Raw genomic sequence first — 27,726 nt, forward strand, 5'->3', positions numbered from 1 at the left:
TTGCCCAAGAATATTAGTTGGCAGAGAGCAAGCCATGGGGTCCATGCAATATTTTTATTAGATCTATTTAAGAATGTGTTATCTGTCTTTGCATAATGAAGAAACACTCTCCATAATACGTATTCCTTCCAAGTGCTTGTTCTGGGCATCCATTTGTGCCTTTGGGAGTGAAGTCAAACTGTGGGAAGGTTGCAGTGCCTGCTGCGGTTATAGAGACTGATGCGGGAGAGACATGTTCTGTTGCAGCTGGGGCAGGTGAAGGTGTCCGGCTGTGCTCCTGCAGATGCACCATGGCATTTCTTCTCTCTGCGCTCCTCCCGGCGGTCTTTCCTCCTCTGGTCACTGCTGTGGATACAGGACCTGGCCATCTGTCTCCAGGCACTGTGGTCATCTGCAAGGGATTCCCACAGGGTTGGATTGATGCTGCCAGCCTTCGTGTCACATTTGCTGAAATCTTTGTAATGTGGAGTCGGTCTGCCAACATGCCCAAAGCAAATTGCCCATGGAGCAAGACTTTGGGGATCCTGCCATCTTCCATTCTGCGGACATGACCAAGCGAGCATAGACATTGATGGGACAGGAGTGCAAACACGCGGAGATTGTGGGATTGAGAGGACACACTTCTGTTTAAGGCTCTGTCCTGCCATGTGATGCCCAAAATCTTCTTGATGGAAGGTGCTGAGGCATCGCTGCTGGTGGTTGCAAGCTGCCCAAGACTCATTTCCATAAAGCAATGTGCTAAACACACATGCCTAGTAGACCTTCAACATGATATTGAACATTAGCATCACATTTTCCCATACTCCTTTGGAGAGGTGAGCCATTCCCATAGCTGCCTTCTTCTGGATCAGCATCGAGGGAGAGGCTGCAGGTTATGGTGGAACCCAGGGAGACAAAACTGTCTACTACCTCAAGTGTGTGGTCACCAATCCTGATGTGTGGAGTGCTGGTGATGTCCTGACCCAAGACGTTGGTCTTCGTCAGGCTGATGGTAACACCGAACTCCCTGCAGGCTTGGGGAAACAACCCATGTGTCTCTGTAGACTGCAGTAGTTCTCAATCTGTGGGTCCCCAGACATTGTTGGACTACAACTCCCATCATCCCTGAGCTCTGGCCTTGCTAACTAGGGATGATGGGAGTTGCAGTTCAACAACATTGGGGGACCAGAGGTTGAGAAAGGCTGCTGTAGAGCTTTCTCTGAATGTGCTGTCAAGGCTGAGCAGTGCAGCCTCTAGTTATCTCCCACTTGGACTACTGCAATGTGCTCTTCGTGGGGCTACCTTTGAAGGTGACCCAGAAAGTACAGCTAATCCAGAATGCGGCAGCAAGACTGATGACTGGGAGTGGCCGCTGAGACCATAGAACACCGGTCCTGAAAGACCTACATTGACTCCCAGTACATTTCCAAGCACAATTCAAAGTGTTGGTGCTGACCTCTGAAACCCTAAATGGTGTCGGCCCAGTATAACTGAAGGAGTGACTCCATCTCCATCGTTCAGCCTGGACACTGAGGTCCAGCACCAAGGGCGTTCTGGCGGTTCCCTCACTGTGAGATGTGAGGTTACAGGGAACCAGGCAGAGGGCCTTCATGGTAGTGGTGCCTGCCCTGTGGAACGCCCTCCCATCAGATGTCAAGGAAATAAACAACTATCTGACTTTGAGAAGACATCTGAAGGCAGCCCTGTTTAGGGAAGTTTTATATGTTTGATGTTTTATCGTGTTTTTAATATTCTGTTGGGAGCCGCCCAGAGTGGCTGGGGAAACCCAGTCAGATGGGCGTGGTATAAGTAATAAATTATTATTATTATTATCTACAAACTGCATCTCTCAGATAAGGACCATCAGGGAGAAGAATATGTCAAAGAGAGTTGCTGCAGGAACACAGCCCGATTTCACACAGCTCTTTATAGGGAAAGCATCTGAGGATGAGCTGTCCTATTGGACGGTACCATGCATGTTCTTGTGAAAGGGCACCATCATCTTGTGATGCTTAGGTGGATATCTTTTCTGGCTGATGAATACTTTTCAGCCTTCTAAATACTGCTAGACCCAAAATTGGCATTTCTGTAGCATTCAGCTACAGTGGGTGATCTCTATCAGCACCACCACAGTGCCCAAGAACCAGGAATCCCATATAATCCATTGCATTTGAAGGAGGGTGCACAGGGTCTTCATCTTTTCTGGTACAGTGCTTTGTAGCTTCCAAGACTAGGCAATGGAAATCTTCTAGAAATTAGAATCTGTGGGCATGTTATCACTGAGACAGTATGCTTGTCTCTGGGCTGTACCACTTCAGACTTCTATGGGGTTTTTTTCTTTCCATACAATAGAGTTCCCTCCATATAGAAAATTAGATGTCAAAGAGAAGGGTTCAATTCTTCCCTTCCCTTCCTGTCATTGTGTGTGTGGGGGGGGGACCTTTCCATCATTTGAGCTCCCATCTGCAGTTTTAATCCACATGGATTCCATCTTTTTAAGAACTGCAGATAATCAAGCCAAAAGTAAGAAATTTCCAGCTACACTGATTTCAGTGGGAAAGATTTAATTTCATCTGTCTCAACAGGATAGATAAATAAAATGCCTTTAAATGTGTCCTGCTTATGACCATTCATAGCAAGTAAGTACAAACGTTTACAATTTTTTTGTTCACACATATTGGGGGGTGAGGGATAAGCATTCCTTGTGTCAGCTTGTGAGATGTTGGGGAAAGAACTGAAAAGTTTTGTATTTGAAAAAAGCAGAAAAACTGGAAGGCAAAAGGCATTGTGGAAATGGGAAGTTTCTATTTTCTTCTTTGTTTCATTCATTTGACAGGTGCAAATTGTAATGAAACTATCACCTCTCTCTTTAAATAAGATGTCAAGATGCTATCGGGATCCAGAAAGCAAGAAAATTGTGGCACATGTGATATTGCAACGCTGCAGGGGAGAGATCCATCGTACGAGTACTTTCCATTCTCCACAGGCATTTTTTCATACAGTATCTTGAAACCACTTCTTAATGCATTAAGCCTCCATTACACGTTGCATATGGTTTCTATTTTCAAATCTCCGATGCTTTTAGGAATTTGTTCCTTGACTTCATTCATTGGTGCCTGGCTGCAATTAGCGTTGATTGACAAGAAGAAGGCCAGCCGTTTCTCCCCCACTTACCCCACTTCCCAAATTTTCTGTTTCCTGACTCAGCTCAACAACTTAATCCAAAACATTCATCTTTTAGAAGGGATTGTTGTCTGGCAGGAAGACATCTTCTCTAGCGTTTTTCCTGTTTGGGCACTTTTATTTTTTCTTCACAAGATGGAGCCAGAACCAGAGAAAAAAGGAAAACACAAAGCATATGTGATGTCTCTATGAAAAAACAATTTGTATTGTTCATCATCGTCAGGTGGAACCTGATATTTAAAGAGGGTGCAAATCTATTGTTGATTTGACTGCATAGGATGTTTAAAGATTTGTATTAGCGCATGGTTTTCCGTTAAGTGCTTCTTTTTGCACCATTAACAGTGGCTTTGCATTACTTCCCAGTGCTGTGCAGTAAATGGCACACACAGCAGCAAATTGAATGTGGAAAGCAGCTAGGAACAATTAATCCTACTGCAGCAATTCCTACATTTGTGTGCCACAAGAGAACTGCTGGCATGCCACATGAAATAAAAAATTAATGGCTTCTTTCAGCCCCAAGTACCCGCCCACGGCTGCCTCAGCGCATCATTCGCTGTTTTCACTGGCCTGGCCACTTTCCCATTGGTTCTGCTGGTGCAAGGTAATTCAGCCACATCTTTTCATTGCTTGTGACTGGATCGTTTTATCATACCAAGACTGGGCAGAAGGCCCTGACTTCAGAAGAAGCTGCTCACTGTATCTCCGCCCTGGTCCAGTCGAGAACAGTGGCTCAGGGCTTTTCCACGCTTACTTTTTGGCCCACTCTTTCCAGACAAAGGTCCACGCTCCGCACCCAAGCGTAATTTTTCTTTTGCCCCGACATTTCCCCCACGAAAACCCACTCTCTCAAGCTGAATCGGAGCAAATGTCAATTCGGGTTTTGCATAGATTGACGTTTGTTCCAATTGAGCTTCTAAAGAGCAGGTTTGCTAAGGGAAGATAAGCCTTTTAAAGAGCAGGTTTGCTAAGGGAAGATAAGGAACTTTGCAAATGTTCAGAGTGAAGTGTGCCTCCTACAAAGGTGGATTTAGAGGAGTTTGAGTAGTTTGCCTGCACTGGGTGCCAAGACGAGAGGGAGCTTGCAGGGGGGCGCTGCAAAAATGACTTAGAACAGAAGGAAAGAGAAAGGGAGGTACCAAATGTTGGCATCGCACAGGGGACTGCTGAAATTTGAATGCCCATAGTCCGCCACTGCCTCCAGTTTCAATTCAGACTAAAATGTGACTCGGTTGTCAGAAGCTTGGGAAACGCTTGCTTGCCGGCATGCAAATAGTACATTACGTTGACCATGGGTGGAATTATAAACTGCAAACATACCTGTGTAACCAATGTTCACTTTCCAGAGCAGAAAATCAGCTTTGGGAGTGTTCAAAACCAGTGTTGGAAACTCCCATTGTTCTAGGGGCATTTTGTGACAGGGAATTCCATTGGCGTGAGAGGTTTCTGAGCTCTGGGCGCAGTACTGTGCCTAAGATTTCAGATTAAAACTGCAGAGTGGAAGGAACCTCTTTACACTGCAAGTCTGCAGGTGGGGCTTGCTTTTAACATCATCCTTGTACAATGTCTACATTTTCAAGACACTTTGTAGACTCTACATTATGATTACTGCCACAGCCACCCTCTTAAATGAGGGGTAGAAGACATGCGAATTAATCCAGAATGCGGCAGCTAGACTGGTGACTGGGAGTGGCCGCCAAGACCATATAACACCAGTCCTGAAAGACCTACATTGGCTCCCAGTACGTTTCCAAGCACAGTTCAACGTGCTGGTGTTGACCTTTGAAGCCCTAAACGGCCTCAGCCCAGTATACCTGAAGGAGTGTCTCCACCCCCATCATTCAGCCCGGACACTGAGGTCCAGGTTCAAGGGCTTTCTGGCGGTTCCCTCGCTGTGAGATGTGAGGTTACAGGGAACCAAGCAGAGGGCCTTCACGGTAGTGGTGCCTGCCCTGTGGAACGCCCTCCCATCAGATGTCAAGGAAATAAACAACTATCTGACTTTTAGAAGACATCTGAAGGCAGCCCTGTTTAGGGAAGTGTTTAATGTTTGATACTTTATCGTTGTTTTTAATATTCTGCTGGGAGTCGCCCAGAGCAGCTGAGGAAACCCAGCCAGATGGGCGGGCTATAAATATGAAGATGATGATGATGATGATGATGATTTCTCACCCAGTCTTTGTGCTGTGGCGTACATAGGCATTTACTGCATGGAGTGCCACTGTCTTCATACTCTGGCAGCTACTATTAGTGAGGCTCCACTATGGTGATGGTCTATGCTATAAATGATACAGAAAGGGAAGGACCAGATGTCAGTTTTCCCCATGGCACCTGCAATATGCTCCAACCTCAAGGCGAGGCTTATTTTCCCTATTTCCTGGTTGCAGTAATGTAGGCCTCTTGTCCTGATGGCGATTAGGGGGAAGAGGACCACTTTAGTCATTCCGTTACTGGTTGAAGATCAAGATGGGGAGGTTTGAAATATAAGGCCATGCTCAAGAGGAACTTCTAAATGCATCAAGCCTTGCGTAAGTGTCTGTAAGCTACCTAGCGCTATTACTCAGTGACAGGACAAAGGAACTCTGCACATGCCCAGTAGCACTGTATTGTTATTTCATGTTATTGCTATTTAGACAGAGGGTGGGCCCTGGAAATTGTTCCTTGCCGAGAACAGAAAACCGCCTGCACCACTTCCAGATACGGCCTAGGACCCTCGTACCTACGGGACCGCCTCTCCTGGTATGTCCCACGGAGGACCTTACGGTCTTCAAACAAAAACACCATCGAGGTCCCGGGCCACTGAGAGGTTGGGCTGGCCTCAACCAAAGCCAAGGCTTTTTCAGCTGTGGCTCTAATCTGGTGGAACGCTCTGTCACAAGAGACTAGGGCCCTGCTGGACTTGACATCCTTCCGCAGGGCCTGCAAGACAGAGCTGTTCTACCAGGCCTCTGGCCAAGGCACAGACTGACCCCCTCCTTTGATAATTCTTCACAGAACTCTAGCCCAATGGTTACCATTAATTTGATTTGAACTGATTTTATAATGAATTGATTTTAGAATGCTGTATTATTTTACTGCTGTTAGCCGCTCTGAGCCCGGCTTTGGCTGGGGAGGGTGGGATATAATTTTTTTATTATTATATTATTATTATTAATTCACTAGTTAGGTAAAGGACTAGATAAATTAACTCATAGTCATATACATGTATTAGCCAGGCTACAAGCATCTCATGGGTCAGTTAAAATTCACTAGCACTACCTAAAGCCTATAATCAGGGCTGATCTTTATGTTAGCTACAGACAGGCTTATCTCTATGTTAGCAACAGACAACTCAGTATCGCAAGACTCCATACACTACTCCATTTATTGATTCAGGCAAACTCTGGCACTGGTTAGACTCACCTCGAGCTCTGAATTGCACCCTTGCCACTCTGTGGATCTCCCTTCCATTTTGCCACCCCCAGCAGCATCCACACCTGGGAACCTTTGGTCCTCTAGATGCTGATGAACTGCAACTCTCATTGGCCCCACCAAGCTTGGCCAACAGCCAAGGATGATGGGAGTTGTATCTCAGCAACATGTGTAAGGCGAAATGTTCCCCACACCTGTCTGTATCCTTTCCACCTCTTTCCAACGTCTACACTTGGCTGTAGCACCACTAGCAAGAGATTCTGTGTGCCTTCTCCATTTTGTCTACTCTGAACTTCTCGGGCCTTCTCTTTACAACTCTTCCCTCAGCTTCTCTCCTTGCCACTGCTTGCTTCCTTATTTTCAGTAGCCAACACACCAACACTTGACCTCTGCTCCAACCTCTTCCTAGCTTCTCCTACCAGGGGCTGTTCCTCATACCACCAAGACAAATTTCACTGCTCCATTTTAGGAGGATCATTTATCCTCCCCTCAGCTGCAACCCCTGAAAAGGGAGAATATACTTCCTCTCGTTTCTGGGGAACAACAGAAAATACCTCCAAGTTTTCATGGGAGAAGGAAGGGCTGGATTTCCTTAATTGAATCTTGTTTTTGAACAAGTCCCAGAACAAGCGTGAAGCACCTAAGAACCTCCCCATTCTGCTGCGGTTCTTCTGCTAGTGGTGTCCAGGAGTTCCCCTTGGCATTTTGGCCTGCCTCCAACAGAAAACAGGACCGGAAGATCCTGGCACGCCTTGCAGAGACGATGGGCAACCAGGTGATTTCCACCCCCAATTATTTTTTTTAAACAAACAAACAAACCACCACCTCATTTATGCAAGGCAAACCAAGCCCTTCCCCACAACCACCACACACACACACTAGGTAAAGTCTCCTGCACCACCTCTATTTTGTGAGTGATTTCTTTTCATTCCCACTCTAAATTTCTGAAAAAAGCTGGGCCAAAAATCCTGGCCCTGCTCTAGTCGATGTCCTCAGATTCCTCTTCTTTCTGTTCCTGCTGGTGCCTTGGGAGCTCATTCATTTCTAGCAACCCAGCCCCATGCTCACCCATGCCAAGAAACCCAAAGTCTGCTTTCCCAGTAAATTATGCAGATGTTTCCACTAACATAGGAAGCTGCTATGTAAAGGCCATTGGTCCATCTAGTTCAGTTTGGTGAGGTTTCAGACTGGAATCCTTCCCAGCCCTACCTGGGGATACCAAGGGCTTGAAGCTGGGGGCTTCTGCATGCTAAGCAAGTGTTCTCTGTCTTTACATGCACTTGCGAGATGTGCATCCTATATCCTGTTTGCAAAACAGAACATAGTCTCAGAATGTCAAAGGTTCTGTCGGGAATGGGAGGGAAAAGGACAAGGAAGAAGTGTGGAATGTAACATAAGCAGTCAAATACAACATTTCTTGTTTGCCTAGAGTGGACATGCAGGGAATGTCGGTCCAGCCAATTGAACTTCCTATTACACCTGGTCTGGAACATCCTTCCTTTTCATGTGATCAGGTAAGGTGGGCGTGACCCTTCCAGACCCCACAAAAGGTCCAGTCACACAGCCACCTTCCTTTTTTGATGCCTTTTCTCTTGGACTACACTGCTGGCTCTCAGCCAGCAACATGTGGGATGAATTCCCATATGGGATGAACTAAAACCCTCTTCTGTAACTCTAAGCTAAAGCCTGCCTTCAGGGCTCCAACTGTGAACTGAATGTGAGTAAACTTATTACTTTTAAAAGAAGACTGTTGTGTTTTTATTCTTTTCGGAGGGAATCAAAGGGGTCTTACCAGGAATAGTAGAACTTAAGAGATTCTAACGAATCTGCAACTAGCTTCCTGCTGTGGAAAGAGGGGAATGTACTCTGCTGTGTGAATAAACTCACTAGCGTGAGTTAGGAAGGACAATATTTAATCAATATATCGTCTCCTGCTACCCACAACATTCCAACAAGTAGTGCAGACATGGCTGTGTGGGTGGCAAAAGGAACGAGGAAATAAGAAATTTAGGAGAACCAGAAGTTCTACCCCTTCCCTACATTTAGTTTCTGAACTTTCAGGTGACATGGTTTGGACACACTTTTCTTGGAAACCATGTGGGCTAGGAATCTTTTCAAAACAAAGAAGTGAAAGCCCTATGCTCTCTCTCGGTGAAATTTTGCACATCAAAATCACATCTGTAGAATTAAGGGTCTACTAGAATAAGGCAATTAGCAGCCCAATACCCAAGCAAGCTGACTTGGAAGCAAATCTCATTGATTTATGTGGGTTTATGTCCAAGATTACTTGGAAGTGTGCCTTACTGACATTTACTTGGAAGTAAGCTCATTTGAACTCAGTAGAACTTACTTCAAAGCAGTCATGGGATTGGGCCATGTTACTTCTCCAGATGACACTTATCAATAATTGTTCCTCAGGAGGTCTTGTTTAGTACTGGCTCTTAACTGTTAAAAATGACCATAGAACTTCATCAGTCAACTTGCACCCAATCCTACATATTATGTAGAAGCAAGTTCCACTGATTTCAGTGAGATATACTTCTGGTTGCTATGTTAAGGATGCGAGCACCAACCACTTACTCAAAAGTAACATAGTTAAAAAGGTAAAGAGAATTTATGATGCGAGAGGAGGAATCCATTTTATATTGTGGGTTTCAGCAATTGCTTATTAATAAAACAAACCTACTTCTGTTTTCTGTGGAAAAGATGTTTTTAGAAGTACAACTGATGACACAAATTGCTTGGTCAGCAGATCAAAATGTCAGCTGCAACAAGGGATTGCAAGAAAGACAGATGAATACAGGACGCTTTAGAAAATACAAATTTTATTTGTAGCTTCTGGTTGCAGTTACTAACGCTGCCATTTTTGCAGATGGCCATGATTTCACAGAACACATGGGCATGGTGCAATTTTGGAACTATGCTATATTTCATTTTTTAACAAAAACTGAAATATTTATTATCTTCTACTTTCTTTTGATACATGGGGGGAGGGGAGCAAGAAAGGCTATGAACAATATTGCAAGCAAAAGATTCAACAAGTTTGGGCAGTGTTGGTAAACAGCATGCAGCAAGGGGACTGGCAGATCTGGGGTTTTTTTGCAGAACAGTGTTGTGTGCTGTGCTTCCCCAACAGTTATTTCACTAACAAATTTCCTGAGTTACCCAATCAGCTGTTTTGACAAGTTAACATGTGGGGAGCTGCTGGTTTCCTGTCAGCAGTTTTACTTGACTGGGGAAAGCAGCTTTCACCATTAATATGCAGCCACTAATAGGTGACAAAAAAAAACGTGGTAGTGGTGACTTCTTTCCTTTGATTCATGCTCCTCCTCTCCATCTAAAACTTCACTTTCTGTTTTCTTCTCCAAACCAGCTGTGCCGCTCAGTAAAACAAAGGGAAATAATCCTACCCACATTCTATATGTCTGACCAACTATTGATCAGTTATTGGGTCAATACACTAGGCATTCCAAAAGCACAAATCCTTTTGCTTTGAGGATTTGGGTTCTGTGCATTTTTACTGCTGTTTGTTTGTTTAGGTAACTGATTAACCTGCAGTAAGATGTGTGTGTGTGTGTGTGTGTGTGTGTGTGTGTAGTATATATATATATATACATACACACACACACACACACACACACACATATGTAGTGTATATACTACTACAGCTGTTGTTAAAATATACCATGCTACTGTTTGCACTGTAATAAATCTGGGAATCTTGTGCCAGCCTTTAGCAAAGTCCCCTCCCCTCTTCCCCCACTCTGAGACTGTGGTTCTCAGATATATTCTGTCACTTGGTGTGTTTTTTTAATGTCCTGTGGGCAAGGCAATAAATTGTTGATGGACTGACTCTGAGGCCTGTGGACAGACATTACCCAATCAGCATGCACGCATATATATATATATATATTTAGTTGGGCCTAGAAGTAGCAATTCAGATGTGACAGCTCCTGTGTGTTGGCAAATTCTTGATTAGATCTGTGCCTGGGTAAAGCTGCAAATCCAACCAGTTCATCACTGTGGTTTCCTCTAGACTAACTAGCCAAGGTTGAGCCTGGTCATTTGCATCAGCCTCCCATGTGAACAAGACAATGTTAACACACATAGGAGCATGGTTAACTTGTCGTCTCAATTCCCACATCGTGCGTAATGTTTGTACCTCCCAAACTGCCGTGTCTAAGCAAATGGTGCTTCTGCAGATCCTTCCCCCAGCTCTTATAAATGGAAGAATTTGAGTATGATGCCAAGGTTTCCACCAGGAACCAAAATCTGAGTGTGGGCTCATTACTAAACTAATTCATCCGTATTATCCTGCCAAAATGCTGCCTGTGGAGGGTTTTGCCACACTTCAATTGCAGATGTGGGGGCGGGGGGGATGGGCATCTGTATCCACCGTTCAGTACATCTTGGTAAATCCCATTTCTTGAAATGAATGGAGAGAAGGTTGGAAAGAAGAGAACTAAATGAAAAAAACAGGACTGTATAGGAAAAAATGCGAGAGAGGAGGAGAGTGTCTCCCTCTAGGTGGAGGAATTTGGCAGACAGTGTCAGCCGGGGTGCTTCCTATAGCGACAGATTCTTCACAGTATCATTAAACACGGACTTTAATTGAACTAGGTACACGGAAGTTGCCTAATTGTCCTCTTCTAATGGATCGGCCTCATTAGTGTACTTCATTTGGTACCCCCAAAATGTTTGCAGATAATAGACAGGGTGGGGAGAAACGCATTGAAATGGTTGCCCCTATTCCTCAGCACAGTTCTTTGAAGGCCATTTTGCAAGATACTAGACAATGAAGATTTTCCAGAGCCTACACCCCAGCATGGCCTTTTCTTTACCCTTCCCCCCTCCACCCCCATATTCATCTAGATTAGAAGCAATTTTTTCACTGCTACATTGGAAAAGGAGTTGTGATAGTATGGGTGGACTGATACACAATCTTAACAGCGAACAGAGATCACCACCGCTTAATATTAAGCAGAATTTCATTCACATGGGCTTGTAAAATTGATGCTGAGTCTACAATCTCCCTCTCCCTCTGCCCCTTTAAATCCACTGGAGCATTTAACAAGGTGCTTATGCAAGATGGATCTGCTGGCAAAAAAAAAGGATTCCCTCCAATGCTGTCCTACAGGTCTGGGGAGATCCTTATCTCAAGATGCCTGCCTTTGTTCTGCCAATTCTGATAAGTGCCTGACTAACGATGGAGAGAGACTTGCCTCGTCCGTCTTCCCCACCCTGCTCTGCTACGCATGCGCGAGGCGAAGACAAAGGAATAGGTAATTACAAGAGAGTTTCATTCATTTTCCCTGCAGTATCGCCAAAAGAGGAGCCCAGCTGGGAGGTTTTCTCACCAAACACCGACCCGGTGTCGTAGAAGACGTGTGAATGCGCTGGCCTCGGGGACGGCTACTTGAAAAGGCATCCCCCCAAAAAGAAAGCGTGGTACCCGGGAGCCTCATCTCCGGGAGCCACTAAGATGCGCTCGTTTTCATGTGCCATGATTCGGTGGCTAACGCAGCAGAGGGGTGGAGAACGGAGAGAAACTGCAGGATCTCTGATTTACAAGGAACCACATTTGCTTGGGGAGAGGATGCCGGGAGGGGGCTTGCTATGCATATTCATTGCGGAGAGGACGAAGCCACGGGGATCCATGCAGTATTCCTAAACTCCACAGAGATGATGTGGATCTTTGCATTAAAGCAAAAAAAATCCCCAAACTAAGACACAAACGCTTCTGGTCTTGCAGGCTTTGCATTGAAGCAGGGTGGGAGATTAAAATGTTTGTGGCCACTGCTCTCATAGCCCCCCACCCCACCCCGCCCCCTCCTCGTCTGTCTTTCTTTTTCACCCCACACTCGCGACCAATAATAAAACCAGAAGCTCTTTTCTTCAGGATCGCCTAAGCAAGAACAATCGCACAGTGTAACACCCCAGGATGGTTTTAAAATAAAAAATAAAAAATTGGCAGGCGTCCACTTTACATCTCGCCTGCCCTCTGCTAAGAGAAGATTGAAGGGGTGATTTAAAAAGAAAGAAGGGGGGGGACACGTTTAGCCAAAATACACACGCACAGATCGTTTAGGAGTTTTCTCCAAAGTGCTCCACAGGTAATATAACTGCGAAAAACCATCCTTTCAAGCCCAAGCTGAGGCTCTCATGCCATGTTATCTCGCTTTTACGCTCTTCCCCCCCTCCTTCCTCTCCCCCCTCCCCTGCATGATCTTAACATGGATGTATGCCCCCTCCCCAATATGCCTTCTTTGAGATATCCATGCTATGCAGTCTTTATTTATTTATTTATTTATTTATTTATACATACTGTACATATAGATATATATATATTAAAAAGATGGGGAAAGAAATCTGTAACATCCCCTCCAAAAAAAAGTGGTGGCTGTGAAAAAAAATTAAAAAGAAAAACAACCCCAAACCCTCCATCCCGATTCCCCACATCCATCCCTTTCTCCATCATGCCACCTCTCCAGCCCGTGGACGTCTCCATGCAAAGATTTCAAGACATAGGCACTGACTTAAATTTCTCCCTTTCATAGAAACCCATCGCCATGATATATATATATATGAAAATCTCCCAACACACACACACACACATTAAATATTTCGAGAGAACATTTTTGGAGGCAGGGGCGTTTGTTTCAACAGCAATAAGAACCGGATCGACCAGCTGGCTGCCGCGTAAAAAATACAGAGGGGGAAAACAAGAAAATCCAAATTGTCTCCAGCCTCTCGGATGGCTCTTACCTCGTTCCTTTGCTCCTCTGTCCCCTTTGGCGCGGCTGCGAGGCTGGGGTCACAAAGAGAGAGAGAGAGAGCGCGGGGTCCCGGCTCGCCCTGGCGCCCGCTGAGTCTCGCCGGAGATCTCCCTCGCTCGCTGGCTGGGAGTGTAGTGGCTGGAGCTGCGGCTGCTTGGAGTAACGCCGGCGCCGCCGCTACTGCTGCCGCTGCATTTCTCCCCCTCCCTCCCGCTTCTCTCGGTGACAGTCTGTGGGCAGTTCAAAAGCCACACATGCACACGCACGCACGCGCGCACAGGGTTTGGTTCCTCTCTCTCTCCTCACCCCCTCCGCGCGCGCGCGCGCACCCACCCACCCACCCACCCCTCCCTCCTTACCTTTTTTTTTCCTTCTCCCCCCCCCCCAATTATTTCACCCAAAGCTCATCAGCTTCAAGAGATGCCTCCTTTCGCCCTTAGGGGGCGGTCCCGAGCCAAGGTTTTAAATATCCGCTTTGCGCGTTTCAAGACGGAGTCTTGTTTTTTTGGAAGGCGCGTAAACATGCCCATCCAGCTTCCAACCCCCACGTGAAGGGATGGATCCCGCGGTGGGGAGGAACAGCAAGGGCAGATCTCTGTGCTGGTGGATTCTGACTCCTTTCCTAAGAGATCTTGCAAGCCTTCAGAGGTGATTTGTACTTCGCTTCCCCTGCTTCTTTATATTATTACTAATATTATTGTGGTTTTTACGCACGGGGCGGAGCGCAAGCGGTCGTCGTTGTTGGCATTCTGGCACCGCGCGGCTGGATGGGGAATGGGAGAGACGCGCGCCAGCAGAACGGGCTTCTTCTGCTCGCTCTGGGCTTCCTCGAAGGAACGGCAGCTTGTGGCCAAGGGATGGCAAACGCGGATGGCGAAGGGATGAGGAGAGGACCACCCCGGGGAGGCTTCCGCGCAGGGGTGCGCGGCGTGCTGCGTTGGGTTGCAGGAGGGCCGGAATGCTTGCCTTTAAAAGTGCCACCTGCTTGGGACATCGAGGAAAACCTTCATCTGGTGATGGGACGGTTGTGAGACAACGGAGGGCTGCGTTTTAATCTGGAAAGCATGGAGGCAACTCTACTCGAAAGAGTGTGGGAAAAGGATGCTTAGGAACTGGAGTATGGACGTTTTGTAAGTGCAGGCAGGATACTTCGCCATGCACGAAAGATGTGTATGAAATGTCTGAGATATAAGCAACCGCTTATTAAACTAGCTACAAATTGTCTCCAAATATTCTGCAAGTTGGCGACCGCCCCCTCTTTCACTGAGCAACGTGAAGGCAACGATTTTGTGTGTTTTTTTCTATCACAGAGCAAGCAGTCCGTGCGTTTAGCATGCTGCTAAACAGATTTTTTTTTAATTGGCGTGGGGTTTGTATTTGTAGTTCTGCAGCGCCCTCTGCTATTTAAATGACTGTATAGCAGGACATACTTTTAATGATTTTTTTAAAAGTTAAAATAATGGGGCATTAAACTCTGCATATTTTATTGAAGAATATTCAGAAATGAAACTGAAGCCGTCCACAAAGTATATGCCAATCTGAAAAATTGCTTAGAATAGGCAGATCTATTGCCACATGACATTGGCTAAACAATTTCAAACACTTCAGCATAAAGATACAAGCCAAAATCTTGTTTTTCAAAATATTTTTAGAAAATATACATATATGGTAATGTATTGTTGCTTTTGGTTCATTATGAAAAGTACAGCACAAAACTGTGCCTGCAAATTGAAGAGCAGGAATTCTATACAAATGAATTTAATTAACCTGAAGTTGATAAAAGTAATTTGTACTAAGAACTTTGTCTAAGGCACCTGTTTTATTGCTGATATATATTACACCAAAGCATGGTTTCATGTATGGCACCAAAAACACTTGCATTTCCTTCATCTGTAATGTGAATGTAAAATTGCCTAGAATGTATACTGAATTTCAAATGGCATTTCCCCCTCTCTCCTGCACTGATTTTCACACATATCCACAGCAACAATATGAGAGGCTCAAAAGTGCTTTGTTTGCTCAGAAGCAAGTTCCATTTAGTTCAATGAGATGTACTCCCTAGTAAGTGTGCTTAGCAGCCTATTCATGTTTTACTGGAAGAAAGTCCTATTGTGTTCAATGGGACATACTCCCAGGTAAGGTTTGCAGCATCAGTGATGTGCGCAACACACCCTAGCGTAATTTCTTCTGAAATCAGTGGAAATTACTCCAGTGGCTTCTGCCAGTGGGCTAGGATGAAAGTTTGCAACTTTCATGGATCAAGTATATATTATACTGGATCCAACTTTCATGGATCCAGTATAAAAAATATAGGCACTGAGGAAGGAGACAAAACACTGCATAGCACAGCTACATCAGAATGGTAAATGGGTCCTTTCAAATTCAAAGACTTAATATTCACATATTCTGTTCTATACCATAAAGCTTGTCAGGAATGCTCATCCAGTATTTACTTAAGCTTTGGTAAATGGAATTAGTATAGAAAGCTAAACAGGTGATCAAAAATACAGACTATTGGACCTCCTTCCCAAGACTTCTGGTAAAGGAGAAAAAAAGATACGTAGAATTCATTGTTTCAGTGTACAGAGCTGCATGGCTGCAGAAGCAACAAGCCTGTTAAAATTATTTACATATAAATCACCACCAACCATATTAGAACATACGGAAGTAGCTTGTATGATCGAGAAGAAAAAATGCATTGGAGAATGCAGCCCTGTTTTCTTGGAGAGAGCGATAGAAAAAACTATTAATTTCTCATTTGTAGTAAGCATGCTAGACAAATTCCGGCTGCCGAGAGCTATGCCAATAAAACAATGTTCACCTAGTGTGGTATCTAATTTCTTCTGAAATTATGAGTCGGCGTTGTGAAGAAATGCACACAAGCAAAGTTCCTCCATTGATACATCCCCATTCAAATATCCAATGAATCCGACTCTTTATTTTAGAGTTTGCCATGCCACATCATTCCCCAAAACGCACACGTACTAAGTAACTGGCTCCGTTTTCCTGATGGAGACAGCAAGCCCAGCAGACAGCGTGATTGGAATATAGATCTACTCATTGCTATGGAAACAAGAGACAAAGCCTGCATGAGGATTAAGAAATGCAAATCCACTAGAATGTGGTTTGTGCCTTTCTATTAAGCTGTCCCTGCACAGGCTATAAAAGACCTGTAATATATTTATGTACGACTAAGTGACTGGTATGAATTGATAAAACCGTTAACTCCAGTATTCAAATTATTGTAAATCAGTGCTAAATGTCATTTATTTGTTTCTCCTTGACACCAATGTACAGTTAACTACCTTGTAAAAATCAATTCAGAAGTGTCCTAAGCATGAATAGCTAACACATTTATGCATTAGCCTTCTAAATATATTTGTGAAAAGATTTTTCTGCGGCCTTAGCTACTACATTTTCACTGAAAAAGCAGTATTTCCCCCTTGGAAAGCTGACAGCATTTTGACATGTTTCCTGGACTCTAGACTATGCTACCCCATTTATCCAGAGTGCTTTGAGGAGTGTGGTCTATGGCTGCAATCCTATACCACTTACCTTTCCTGAGCAAGGTTCTGGAGCAAGTGGTTGCAGACCAGATGCTTTGGGAAGAAACTGATTTTCTGGATCCATTTCAATAGGCCTGGTTTTGGCACAGAAATTGCTTTGGTCATCCTGTATGATGACCTCTGTCGAGAGAGAGACAAGGGAAACCTGTCCCTGTCAATTCTTCTCGACCTCTCAGCGGCTTTTGATACCATCAACCATGTTATCCTTCTGGAGCGACTCTCAGAACTAAGTGTGGGTGGCACTACTTTGCAGTGGTTCCAGTCCTAATTGGATGGTTGCTCTCAGTGGGTGTTACTTGGGGAGTGCTTTCATCCCCTTGGAATCTTCAATGAGGGGTTCCGCAGGACTCAATCCTATCCCCTATGTTGTTTAAAAGATGTTGCTGGACTCCAACCCCCATCAGGACCAGACAGCATAGGTGATGGTCAGGGATTATAGGAGTTAAGAGTCTAACAGCAACTGGAAGACCACAGATTCCCCTGTTTTATAGCGGAAGGTCTAATCTAGATTTGCATTTGAGTCAAAATTAGGCCTGCTAATAAGAGCATACTGTTCCATGTCAGGAGATGGTACCGGCCCATAGCTAACCTCATAAGTAGAACTCCAGACAAAGCATAGGATAATCCACCTAAGGTTATCAGGACAGTGGTGCCTCGGGCTGCCCTAGGAATAACACAGGTCAGCCTGAGCTGTTTCATTTGAATAGGGTGATGCAGGGAACAGCAGATTATGAACACTTCTCCATGTGTTTTGTGCTCTTGGTAGCACTTGTGTCAACAGAGTCTGCCCCAAGTAAGAAACCTTTTTCTTGCAGATGCCTTGAAAGCACAACTTAGGTCTCCTTTATTACTTCAGAGAATTCTACAAGGCAGAAATGCAGAGTCCTGTTCTTTGATCTCTGTTAAGGCTGAATTGTTTCTTGTGTGGTATTTTTGGAAACATCATTGTAAGAGGTCTGAGTTATTCTTCCCCAGAATGTGTAGTTTCATTCAGGGGAGTGTTCATGGCTGGCATTGCCTCGGCAAGGTCTCCCTCGCACTCCTCCTGTAATCATATCAAATATACCACATAGTCAGGATGAACAGTCCAGTGAAACAATAACTTTCCAAGAACCACCCTTTCCTTTCTTATTCCAGGTGCTGCCACTGGATGTGCCTTGATTGGTATTGATTGAGGGCCCTCTCGGTGGCAGTTCCCCACCTGTCAAATGCACTCCCTGCTGCAATGGGAACAGGCTCACCCAGTGAGTATTAGAACTCAGTGTGGATTTGAACCCTGGTCTCCCCGGCCTAACGCTCAGCTGCATCACACTCACTCACTTATGACACCACAAAAGGAGGGCATTTTTAGCCCAATATTACTTTTAACTCTGGGGTGAATAGCAACCTTGGGGAGGCAGATCAGAACGGGCAGGGGGCCACAAGGGGTTGAATCCCCTCTCAGCAACATCATGTGAGAACATCCCCTCTTAATTGCCGCTCTTTCATTAAAAACCAACTGTGGAAGGGCACATCATGTGCGGTCCTGTGTGTGCAATTTTTTTTAGTCTTCTTGGTTTCAAAGGGGCTTAATCTCAGGTAAGTTGGCATAGCAGAGGATGGGGAGGGAGCACCAGGCTGCACAGCACAATGACCTGAATACACTGGGCAATAGCGCCGCTTCATTGGCTTCCTTTTCATCTGCACCCACTAGCTGCTCCTTGGCATCAGAAACCTCAATGGTTACTTTTTCTAAGAGAACCACCATTTTCTCCGTTTCTGCGGAGGTCTGAATCCATTTCAGCTGAAGAGCTGGAAGCTCCTTTGGCATTATTGCAATCTAAGGAGGACAACCAAGGAAGAGGGCATAATCTACATATTAATTCCTTACTGTTCCAATCTTCAGTTCACCATACTTCATAATCAGATTCAGATTCAGGGGAAAAAATCATGAGAAAAATGCACCAACATTTTAGTGGGCAACTAGATACCAAAATCTGCCAGTGATGTTGCTTTCTAACTAATCAGGAACTGTAGTTTGTTAAGGGTGCTGGGAATTGTAGCTCTGAAAGATACAGTGTCCAGGATTCTTTGGAGGAAGTCATGGGCCTTGGTGTGTCTACAGCTATTGTCTTTCAACAGCCCTGTTCATAATACTGAGTTTGCAACGGTTACAGCAGATAATGAAAACAGATACAAATTTCCATAAAATCTACCTGTTTCAACATAACCAGAGACATGGGCCCCTTGGTGACGTGGTCAGACTCCTCCAAGTAGTATTCCACTTGAAATCCATTGAGTAAAAACTTGAAATTGCTTGAGTACTCAATAACGTTCTCTCTCAGGCTCTGTTCATAATACTGAGCTCCCAACGGATACAGCAGATAATGAAAACAGATACAAATTTCCATAAAATCTACCTGTTTCAACATAACCAGAAACATGGGCTCCTTGGTGACGTGGTCAGAATCCTCCAAGTAGTATTCCACTTGAAATCCATTGAGTAAAAACTTGAAATTGCTTGAGTACTCAATAACGTTCTCTCTCAGGCTCTGTTCATAATACTGAGCTTCCAACGGATACAGCAGATAATGAAAACAGATACAAATTTCCATAAAATCTACGTGTTTCAACATAACCAGAGACATGGGTTCCTTGGTGACGTGGTCAGAGTCCTCCAAGTAGTATTCCACTTGAAATCCATTGAGTAAAAAATTGAAATTGCTTGAGTACTCAAGAACGTTCTCTCTCAGTCTCCTGTACACTACACCCTGCTGTTTGAAAGTTGCCATTAGCAGCACTGGCTCTGAGAGGGCACCCAACTCTTCCTCGCCGATATTTTCAAGCAAGACTAGGGTTCCAAACTGGATGGCGTTCTCCAAAGTCCTTACGTAAGTGGAGTCAGACACCTTGGTAATGGAAAAATTATAGCTTGCTGCTTCCATGCCCCTATCCTCATTTCCTCCCAAGCTCATCTTTTCAGCCCTTTCCAGCTTTTGAGAGCATTCTTCAATCCTGTTTTCAAGTTCCTTCTTCCGGTTATTTAGTGATTCAAGCTCATCGTTCAGGTCCCGGAGGCGGTCAATTACTTTCTTTAGTTCGTCTCTGTCCGTATTGATCTTCTGCATCAGTAGAGTGTACAACCCTTCCTCTTTCCTGAGTTCTTGATGTTTTGGGGCCACCACCTTTGCCACCCGGTCGTACGCTTCCATGGATCCAACTCCTTGGCACAAGCCTTTGCAGGCAGATGATACAGCTGGCTCTATGAAAGATGGCTGAAAGTCCACATGGCTGAAAGTCGACAACTTCTCTCTACTTCTCTTCATTACAGCTGGGAGGAAATTCTCTTTGTCAGAAGTCTTCAAGGAGTCGAGGAATTTCAGGTGCCTTACAACCATTTTGGAACTACCTGAAATTTCAAATAAATACATATATATTAAAATGTTGTCAAAATATAAATATCTCATTTTAAAAATCTGGAAGATTTTCAACCTTGCTGTTCTTTCCCCTGTAATAGTTTTGGGAGCATCCAGGTGATTCTTAAGCCAAAGGAAATGGATAAGGTCATAGAATGACACTTGCATCTATGGTTCATTTTATTGCATTGAATGCAGGGGGAGGCGCTGATGCCCATTGGACTTTTAGGGCAGAATACGGGAGAGTCAACAGTAGTGGGGAATTAGAGCCAATGACAGGCAGAGTGAGCTAATTCTGGCTTTGTCCTCACCCTCCTTCCTGCTGAGTTCCATAACAGCAACCCTGGGTCTAAGGAGGAACAGGAGCAGATGGGGGCTGGCTAACAGAGGCTTAGCTTTTTAGGGCAGTTCCCTAGAGTCTACTGGTTGAATGTCTGAATATATAATACAAAATGATACGATGAAAGTGCTCAGTATCAACAAAGAAACACATGGCAACCCCTCCCAATAGAGGATTAAAAAAATAAATTACCGCTTCCAGTTGAATCAGGTTTTCTTTCTGGCTTTTTTTTCACGTTTTCCATGCCCAACTTGACAGGTCCTGGTGGATCATTTATGCAGTTGACAAATGAGGTATTTGTCACCTTCAGGGTATGGAGAGCCGAAAATGGACCTTCCAGGGCGGGCATTTGCTCCACCAGGTCGCTCTCGCACTCCTCCTGTAATGACATCAAATATATTCTCAGTAGGGATTTGATAGCCCTGGTCTCCCCCGGCCTAACACGCTAACTGCATCACACTCACTCTCTTGTGACCCCACAAAAGGGGCAATGCTGGAGCTTCATGCTCCGGCACCGGGGGAGCAGAGAGAAGGCTGGGCGGGGTGGGGCGTGCGTCCTGGGGGCGGGAAGCGCTGCCTGTGGGGGCGGGGTGCCCAGCGCGGGGGCAGCTGCAATGGAACCCTGACAGGATCATGCTGCCTGGGGTGGTGTGCTCCCCCCCACACACTCCTCTTCCTCTGCCAGTGAAAGGGGGGCATTTTTACACATTTTAAGCAATAAATGCAAATGTTTTACCTTTAAAGGTAAAGGGTAAAAGGACCCCTGACTGTTAGGTCCATTCGCGGACGACTCTGGGGTTGTGGCGCTCAATTCGCTTTACTGGTTGAGGGAGCTGGCGTCCAGCTTCCGGGCACATGGCCAGGATGACTAAGCCGCTTCTGGCAAACCAGAGCAGCATACAGAAACACTGCTTACCTTCTCACCAGAGCGGTACCTATTTATCTACTTGCACTTAGACATGCTTTTGAACTGCTAGGTTGGCAGGAGCAGGGACCAAGCAATGGGAGCTCACCCCGTCACGGGGATTCAAACTGCCGATCTTCGTATCGGCAAGCCCTATGCTAGTCACATTTGTTTCTTACCTCAGCATGTTTGGTGCCAGAAATTGACACCAAGAGAATTATCCAGAAAATCAACATCGTAATCTATGAAAAAAGAAAAGCAGATGAATATTGTTTTTAGACAGCTTTTAAATCCCAGAACACTTTCCCGCCCAGGCTGCTAACCTAACAACTTACCTATTTGCAGCTCATTTGCTGAAATGCCCTCTATGCACCAGATAACCCCAATATAAACTTAACATTGGATTGTGATGTAATCTGGCACCCCTGTCTTGAATTATTATGCCAAGATGGGAAAAGTTAAAATTGTCATTGCTAGGCAAAATTTCAGTGATAAAAATGAATGTTTTGCCTAGAATGATATTTTTATTTCAAATAATACCTCTTGCGACTGATTCACTATTTGAAGAATGGCAAAAGGGGTTTATCTAGGTGTTGTGACAATGAAAAAAACCACAAGTTAAAATGAAAGTACTGCAAGATGTAAAGCAAAGGGGAGGATTGGAACTGCCTGATTAGAAATTGTATTTTGCCACCTATTGCTTAGCCAGAGCATTCCTACATCCCAGTTTTCCTGAATTCTGGGTGAACTAGAATAATTCCAGAACAAAAATTCCAGAACAGCAGCACATGTGCTTTACTACAGTTTTACGTTTCCCCAGTTCATTCCTTTGCATAACATACCAGTGTGCTCTGCACTTTAAGCTGGATGCAGCTCAACATGGGCTTCCTCCATGACATTTCCATATCTTTCTAGGGCACAAATGAGTTGGGAGAACTAACGCAGTTGCTCCCCCAGTCTTAGGGTGCAACAAGGTGGAGGTGGGTGAGCGGGAAGTTGAAGCTCACAGGATCCTTATCAAGCAAAGCAATATACAGTGTCATCATGGAAAGAGTGAGATGGATGGGGGATGTCTTAGCCATGACCCTGCAATGATGGCAAAGAAATTCCAAACAAGGCTGAACTGGCCCCATGAATAAGTCATCAGCCTGGAAGTTGGAAAAGAGTAAATGGCTTTCAAATGCAGCAAAAGTTGCATTATTATCAATAGGAACAGTTTGCTATCAGTCAATATGCAGAGCCAGACTAATACATTTTGCTGCCTGAAGCAAAAAGCAAAAACAAAAAAAAAGCAAAAACAAGTTCTGGCCTTAAATGCCTCTTCAATCCCATTCCACGTACAGCAGCCAATTGAGCTGGCAGCTGAGTCTTACAATGGGGCAGACAAACTCCAGACAAAGCATGGGATAACCCACCTACGCTTATCAGGACAGTGGTGTCTCGGGCTGCCATAGGAATAGCACTTCTCCAAGTGTTTTGTGCTCTTGGTAGCACTTGTGTCAACAGGGTCTGGCTCAAGTAAGAAACCTTTTTCTTGCAGATGTCTTGAAAGCACAACTTAGGCGCTCCTTTATCCCTTCAGAAAATTCTACAGAGTCCTGTTCTTTGATTTCTGCTAAGGCCGAATTGTTTCTTGTGTGGTATTTGTGGAAACATCATTGTAAGAGGCCTGAGTTACTCTTCCCCAGAATGTCAGTCATGGTACACGTCCTCTAAAATGTGTCCAGGCCATTCACTGCATGAGAGAGATGTTGTCCCCCTTTGAATCTCCATCTTTTGAGTTCTGGCCTTAAAGGAACTAAAAGCTTGAATACTGCAAAGCATATCCATAAGGCAAGTGAGCTGGTGCAATAAGGTATTGTGTGGCCTAATTAGCCGAGCCAATATTACTATCTGGTTACGGTGAAAGCTCAAGGCATGCAGTCCATGTTTCATATTTGACTCATCCTCTTCTTTCTTCTATATACAATCCAGTCATTTCTTCCTGTACAACTGACTATAATAAAAGCTTTCCCCTTTGAAGTTGTGCCTTACATATGCTACTGCTTTCTATGCTCCTGTGGCTGTCTGTCTCAAAGAAAATAAACAAAAGAGTGTGATTGTGATTGTGTGTGTGTCCTGACTAATCAAACAGCAGCATAGAACAAAATAGGGGAAAAAATAAATTAAAAGTTGCAGACTCAAATAAACTTTGTGATCCGTCAATATATGCCCAAAGTCTAATAGCTGTATTCCCCTCACAGAGCTGCAAGCTCCAGAGTTCCCAAGGAAGAGGAACTAGCCTCTCAGCACCCTTAATAAACTTCAGTTCCCAGGATTTTGGAGGGGGAATTCATGACTGTGTAAATAGGTATGACATTGCTTTATATGTATGGTGCAGATGTGGCCAAAAACCACCAGAAGATTAATATCTGGGGCAGCGAGGGGAAGGCAGAGGGGAAGGAAGACCTTACACAGGAATGGACGGATTATGAAGTTAACAGAATCAAAGAATCAAAGAGCCAGAATGGAAGAGAGGGTCATCTAGTTCAACATCTTGCAATGCAGGGGCTCAAGCCCATGACCCTGACCTGAAAATGAAAGCCAAGGTAGGAACTGGGGAAAGCCAGAAGCGAAGTTGAATGAAATGACAAAGCAAAGAGTTGGGCTCAACCCAAGAAAGAAAACTGGGAGCAAAGCAAAGAGAACTTCCAGGCCAGCGTTAGTCTTGGGTGGGATCCAGCCACATCCCAGCAAATCCCGGTTGTGCAGTCAGGGTGATTGGGAGGCCTTGAACAACAAACCCACTCCTCCCAAAAGAATGGACTTTTACAAAATATTCCCCCTTTGGAGAAAGCTGATAGTTTTCCAGGACTTCTGTATCTTTACAATATGCAATTGGAAAGAACAGAGAGCTGGAGAAGCCTGTCCTTGTTGTTGAGTAATCTCCTACCATAGTTAGATTGGCCTAGGAATAGAAACAACGCATTTGAATGAAATGGTAAGGTGTTTATAGAGCGTGCAGAGATACCGTCTGTTTAAAACAGAAGACTAAATAAGACTCTGCTCACAAGGTGACCGGAGCCCACATACAGTGGGCTCAGGGGGGAATTGGACACTTTTAATAAGCAGCCAGATGTTAGCTGGCCTTGCATTACTAGGGATGATGGAGTTTTGTCACAAATCCCAATGTACTATGGGGTTTGTGAGGGCGTTTTGTGAGAGGGCTGAGGTGGGGTTTGTGATGGCCCTTTGTGAGTGGGCTGAGGTGGAGTTTGTGATGGCCCTTTGTGAGAGGGCTCAGGTGGGGTTTGTGATGGTGCTTTGTGAGTGGGCTGAGGTGGGGTTTGTGTTGGCCCTTTGTGAGTGGGCTGAGGTGGGGTTTGTGTTGGCCCTTTGTGAGTGGGCTGAGGTGGGTTTGGGATGGCCCTTTGCGAGTGGGCTGAGGTGGGGTTTGTGATGGCCCTTTGTGAGTGGGCTGAGGTGGGGTTTGTGATGCTGCTTTGTGAGAGGGCTGAGGTGGAGTTTGTGATGGCCCTTTGTCAGTGGGCTGAGGTGGGGTTTGTGATGGTCCGTTGTGAGTGGGCTGAGGTGGGGTTTGTGATGGTGCTTTGTGAGACAGCTGAGCTGGTGTTTGTGATGGCCCTTTGTGAGTGTGCTCAGGTGGGGTTTGTGATGGCCCTTTGTGAGTCTGCTGAGGTGGCGTTTGTGATGGTGCTTTGTGGGACGGCTAAGGTGGGGTTTGTGATGGCCCTTTGTGAGTGGGCTGAGGTGGGGTTTGTGACTCAAACCCTTAGGATGAGTCCCCAGTAGCATTTCATCTTTCAGCCTTGTAGATGTTAGCAGTTATGGAAGTGGACAACAGCCCTTTAAAGAACACAGACAGCTCCTCTGCAAAGGCAGGGCTAATTGCAGGGCAGGGTTTGCCAACCTCAACCTCTTTGCTGAGACAACATCCACCCATTAACCACAATCAAGAGAAAACTGCAGCCACTGGAGGTCACAGGACCTGTCCATGGTCCTGATAGGGCTTGCCTAAATCTGGGTGTATTTTTATTTTTATTTATTTCTTAAGATCTATACACCACTTGATTGCAAGAAAAGCTCAAAGCAGCTTACAAAAAGAGTAAAACCATAAAATCATCTAAAAAAAGGAAACAACTATTGAAAACACTGAAAAATAAATAAGATCAACGATGGGCAGGGAGCAAATTAAAATGTATGTCAAGATTCTACATTTATGGATGTTTTTAGCAGGCACCAAAAAGAGTAGAATGAAGGTACCTGCTTGGGAGTTCCAACTGAAAATATCAATTTCTTACAAATACGGATCAAGTATTATGTGGCACTTGTAACAGTGCCAGTTCCACAGATCCAAGCAGTTGCATGGGCATATATAGGATAAGGAAATCTCACAAGTAAACTAGGGACAAGTTGTTAAAGGCTTTATATACTAACCTGTATATTTGACCTTGGCCCTGAACTTGATACTGCTAAATTGAGGCACATGCTAAGGAGCCTGACCTTACCTGCATGACCCTGCTGTTCACTGTGATTATATCTGACATGACCACACTGGGAAGAGATATTTACCTAATATTGCCTTTAAAAAAAAAAAAAGCCTGCTGCCACTTTCTCTGTGACCCCAGAGCCCCAGGGGATTAGAACTTTCATTGCACCCCTTTCCTGATCAGCATAAGAAGATGTCTGGAGCCCAGGAAACAGGATTTGTACAGCATTCATGTAGACTGATTAATAGATACTGAATTCTTGCCTGAACTTGTCATGAGTACTCTCAGGTACTATGACCTCTTCACCATTTTTTCCCTGAAGCAGATATCCAGCTGGTTGAGAGATGGCAGTTCTGCAGCACAACCCAAGTCCCATCCACGATAGCCTGATTAATCATCTTTGCTGCAATTGTTCCTTGGCCCTGGCCAAGTGAAGTAGTCTGGATGCTTTCCATGCTGAGATCATCAAGCCTAGGGTCAAATATTTAAATACAAATTGTTTTAATAAATGTGCAGGGTTTTAGTGTCAGGAACGCTATTCAAGAAACCCAAACCGAATCTTCTCATTTAAAGTAACTGTCACCTTTAGAAGACATCTGAAGGCAGCCATGTAAAGAGAAGCTTTTTAATATGCAATGTTTTATTATGTTTTTATATATGTTGGAAGCTGCTCATGGTGCCACACAGTCAAATGGGTGGGGTACAAAGAAAATTATTATTATTATTATTAAAGTGCTTTTTTAAGGACTTTCAGGCAAGCTGCTGTAGCAAAGACTTCTGCACACAACATACAGATAAATGTCAGTAGGAAGCTACTTTATTTATACAGAGTCAGAGCATGGGTTCATCTAGCCCAGTTAGGGTAACACGGACTGGCAACAGCTCTCCATGGCTTAAGGCAGATTTCTCTCCAAGCCTTACCTGGAGATGCCAGCAACTGAACCTGTAAACCTTTCCATGAAAAGGGTACCATGAACTGTGGTCTTTCTCTGCTGAGTTCCCTTGGCTGCATTTTGTGTGCTGGAAAACAGGCCCTGGGGCAGAAGGGAAGGTTGGACCTACAGATGAATCTGACCCTGGAGATGCTGTCTCTGGGGATCCCAGTTTGGGAGTCTCATAAGAGCATAATAAGAACCAATGGCCCATCTAGTCCCGAATCCTGCTCTCATAATGCTCAACCAGATGCCTGTGGGCAACTTGCAAGTAAGTCTTGAACACAGCAGCAGTGTTGCCTTCTGTGGTTTCCAGCAACTGGCACTGAGAAGCATTACTGCCACTGGCCATGGAATCTCTGGCTCGAGTTTAGAATGGGGGACCCAGGTCTGGGTCCAGCACCTCATGGAGAGCCAGTGTGGTGTAGTGGTTAAGAGCAGTGGACTCATGATCTGGTGAACCGGGTTCGCTTCCCCGCTCCTCCACATGCAACTGCTGGGTGACCTTAGGCTAGTCACACTTCTCTGAAGTTGCTCAGCCTCACTCACCTCACAGTGTTTGTTGTGGGGGAGGAAGGGAAAGGAGATTGTTTGCTGCTTTAAGACTCCTTAGGGTAGTAATAAAGTGGGATATCAAATCCACACTCCTCCTCCTCATCTGCTTGCACTGCCATTTTTTTTAAAAAATCTGGCTTTGCACTCCTCCTCTGGGTCGGAGTTTGAGCTGCTGCTCAGGGTGTGGGTAGTGAAAGA

General features: G+C 44.9%; 2 protein-coding genes and 1 long non-coding RNA gene across 3 annotated transcripts in view; 1 reads left to right on the top strand and 2 right to left on the bottom strand.

Moving 5' to 3' along the window:
• Positions 1 to 13,602, bottom strand: part of BASP1 (brain abundant membrane attached signal protein 1) — a 78,230-nt gene extending 64,628 nt beyond the window's left edge. Inside the window, exon 1 of the mRNA XM_081873170.1 lies at positions 13,336 to 13,602. The gene's annotated coding sequence lies outside the window, so the exon portion shown is untranslated. The remainder of the gene's footprint in view (positions 1 to 13,335) is intronic.
• LOC309348135 overlaps positions 1 to 27,726 on the top strand; it is a 220,655-nt gene that overhangs the window by 185,144 nt on the left and 7,785 nt on the right. The window lies entirely within an intron of this gene.
• Positions 17,321 to 26,401, bottom strand: LOC309348072 (dynein axonemal heavy chain 3-like). The gene is made up of 5 exons (XM_081873155.1): positions 26,348 to 26,401; positions 21,731 to 21,793; positions 20,840 to 21,026; positions 19,108 to 20,300; positions 17,321 to 17,957 (listed from the first exon to the last, which is right to left on the bottom strand). Exons 1-5 carry the CDS (start codon positions 26,348 to 26,350, stop codon positions 17,874 to 17,876), a joined length of 1,530 nt encoding a protein of 509 aa, XP_081729281.1. The 5' UTR covers positions 26,351 to 26,401; the 3' UTR covers positions 17,321 to 17,873.

The sequence above is a fragment of the Podarcis erhardii genome (assembly GCF_964252035.2).
Source record: "Podarcis erhardii genome assembly, chromosome: 8".
NCBI lineage: Eukaryota > Metazoa > Chordata > Lepidosauria > Squamata > Lacertidae > Podarcis > Podarcis erhardii.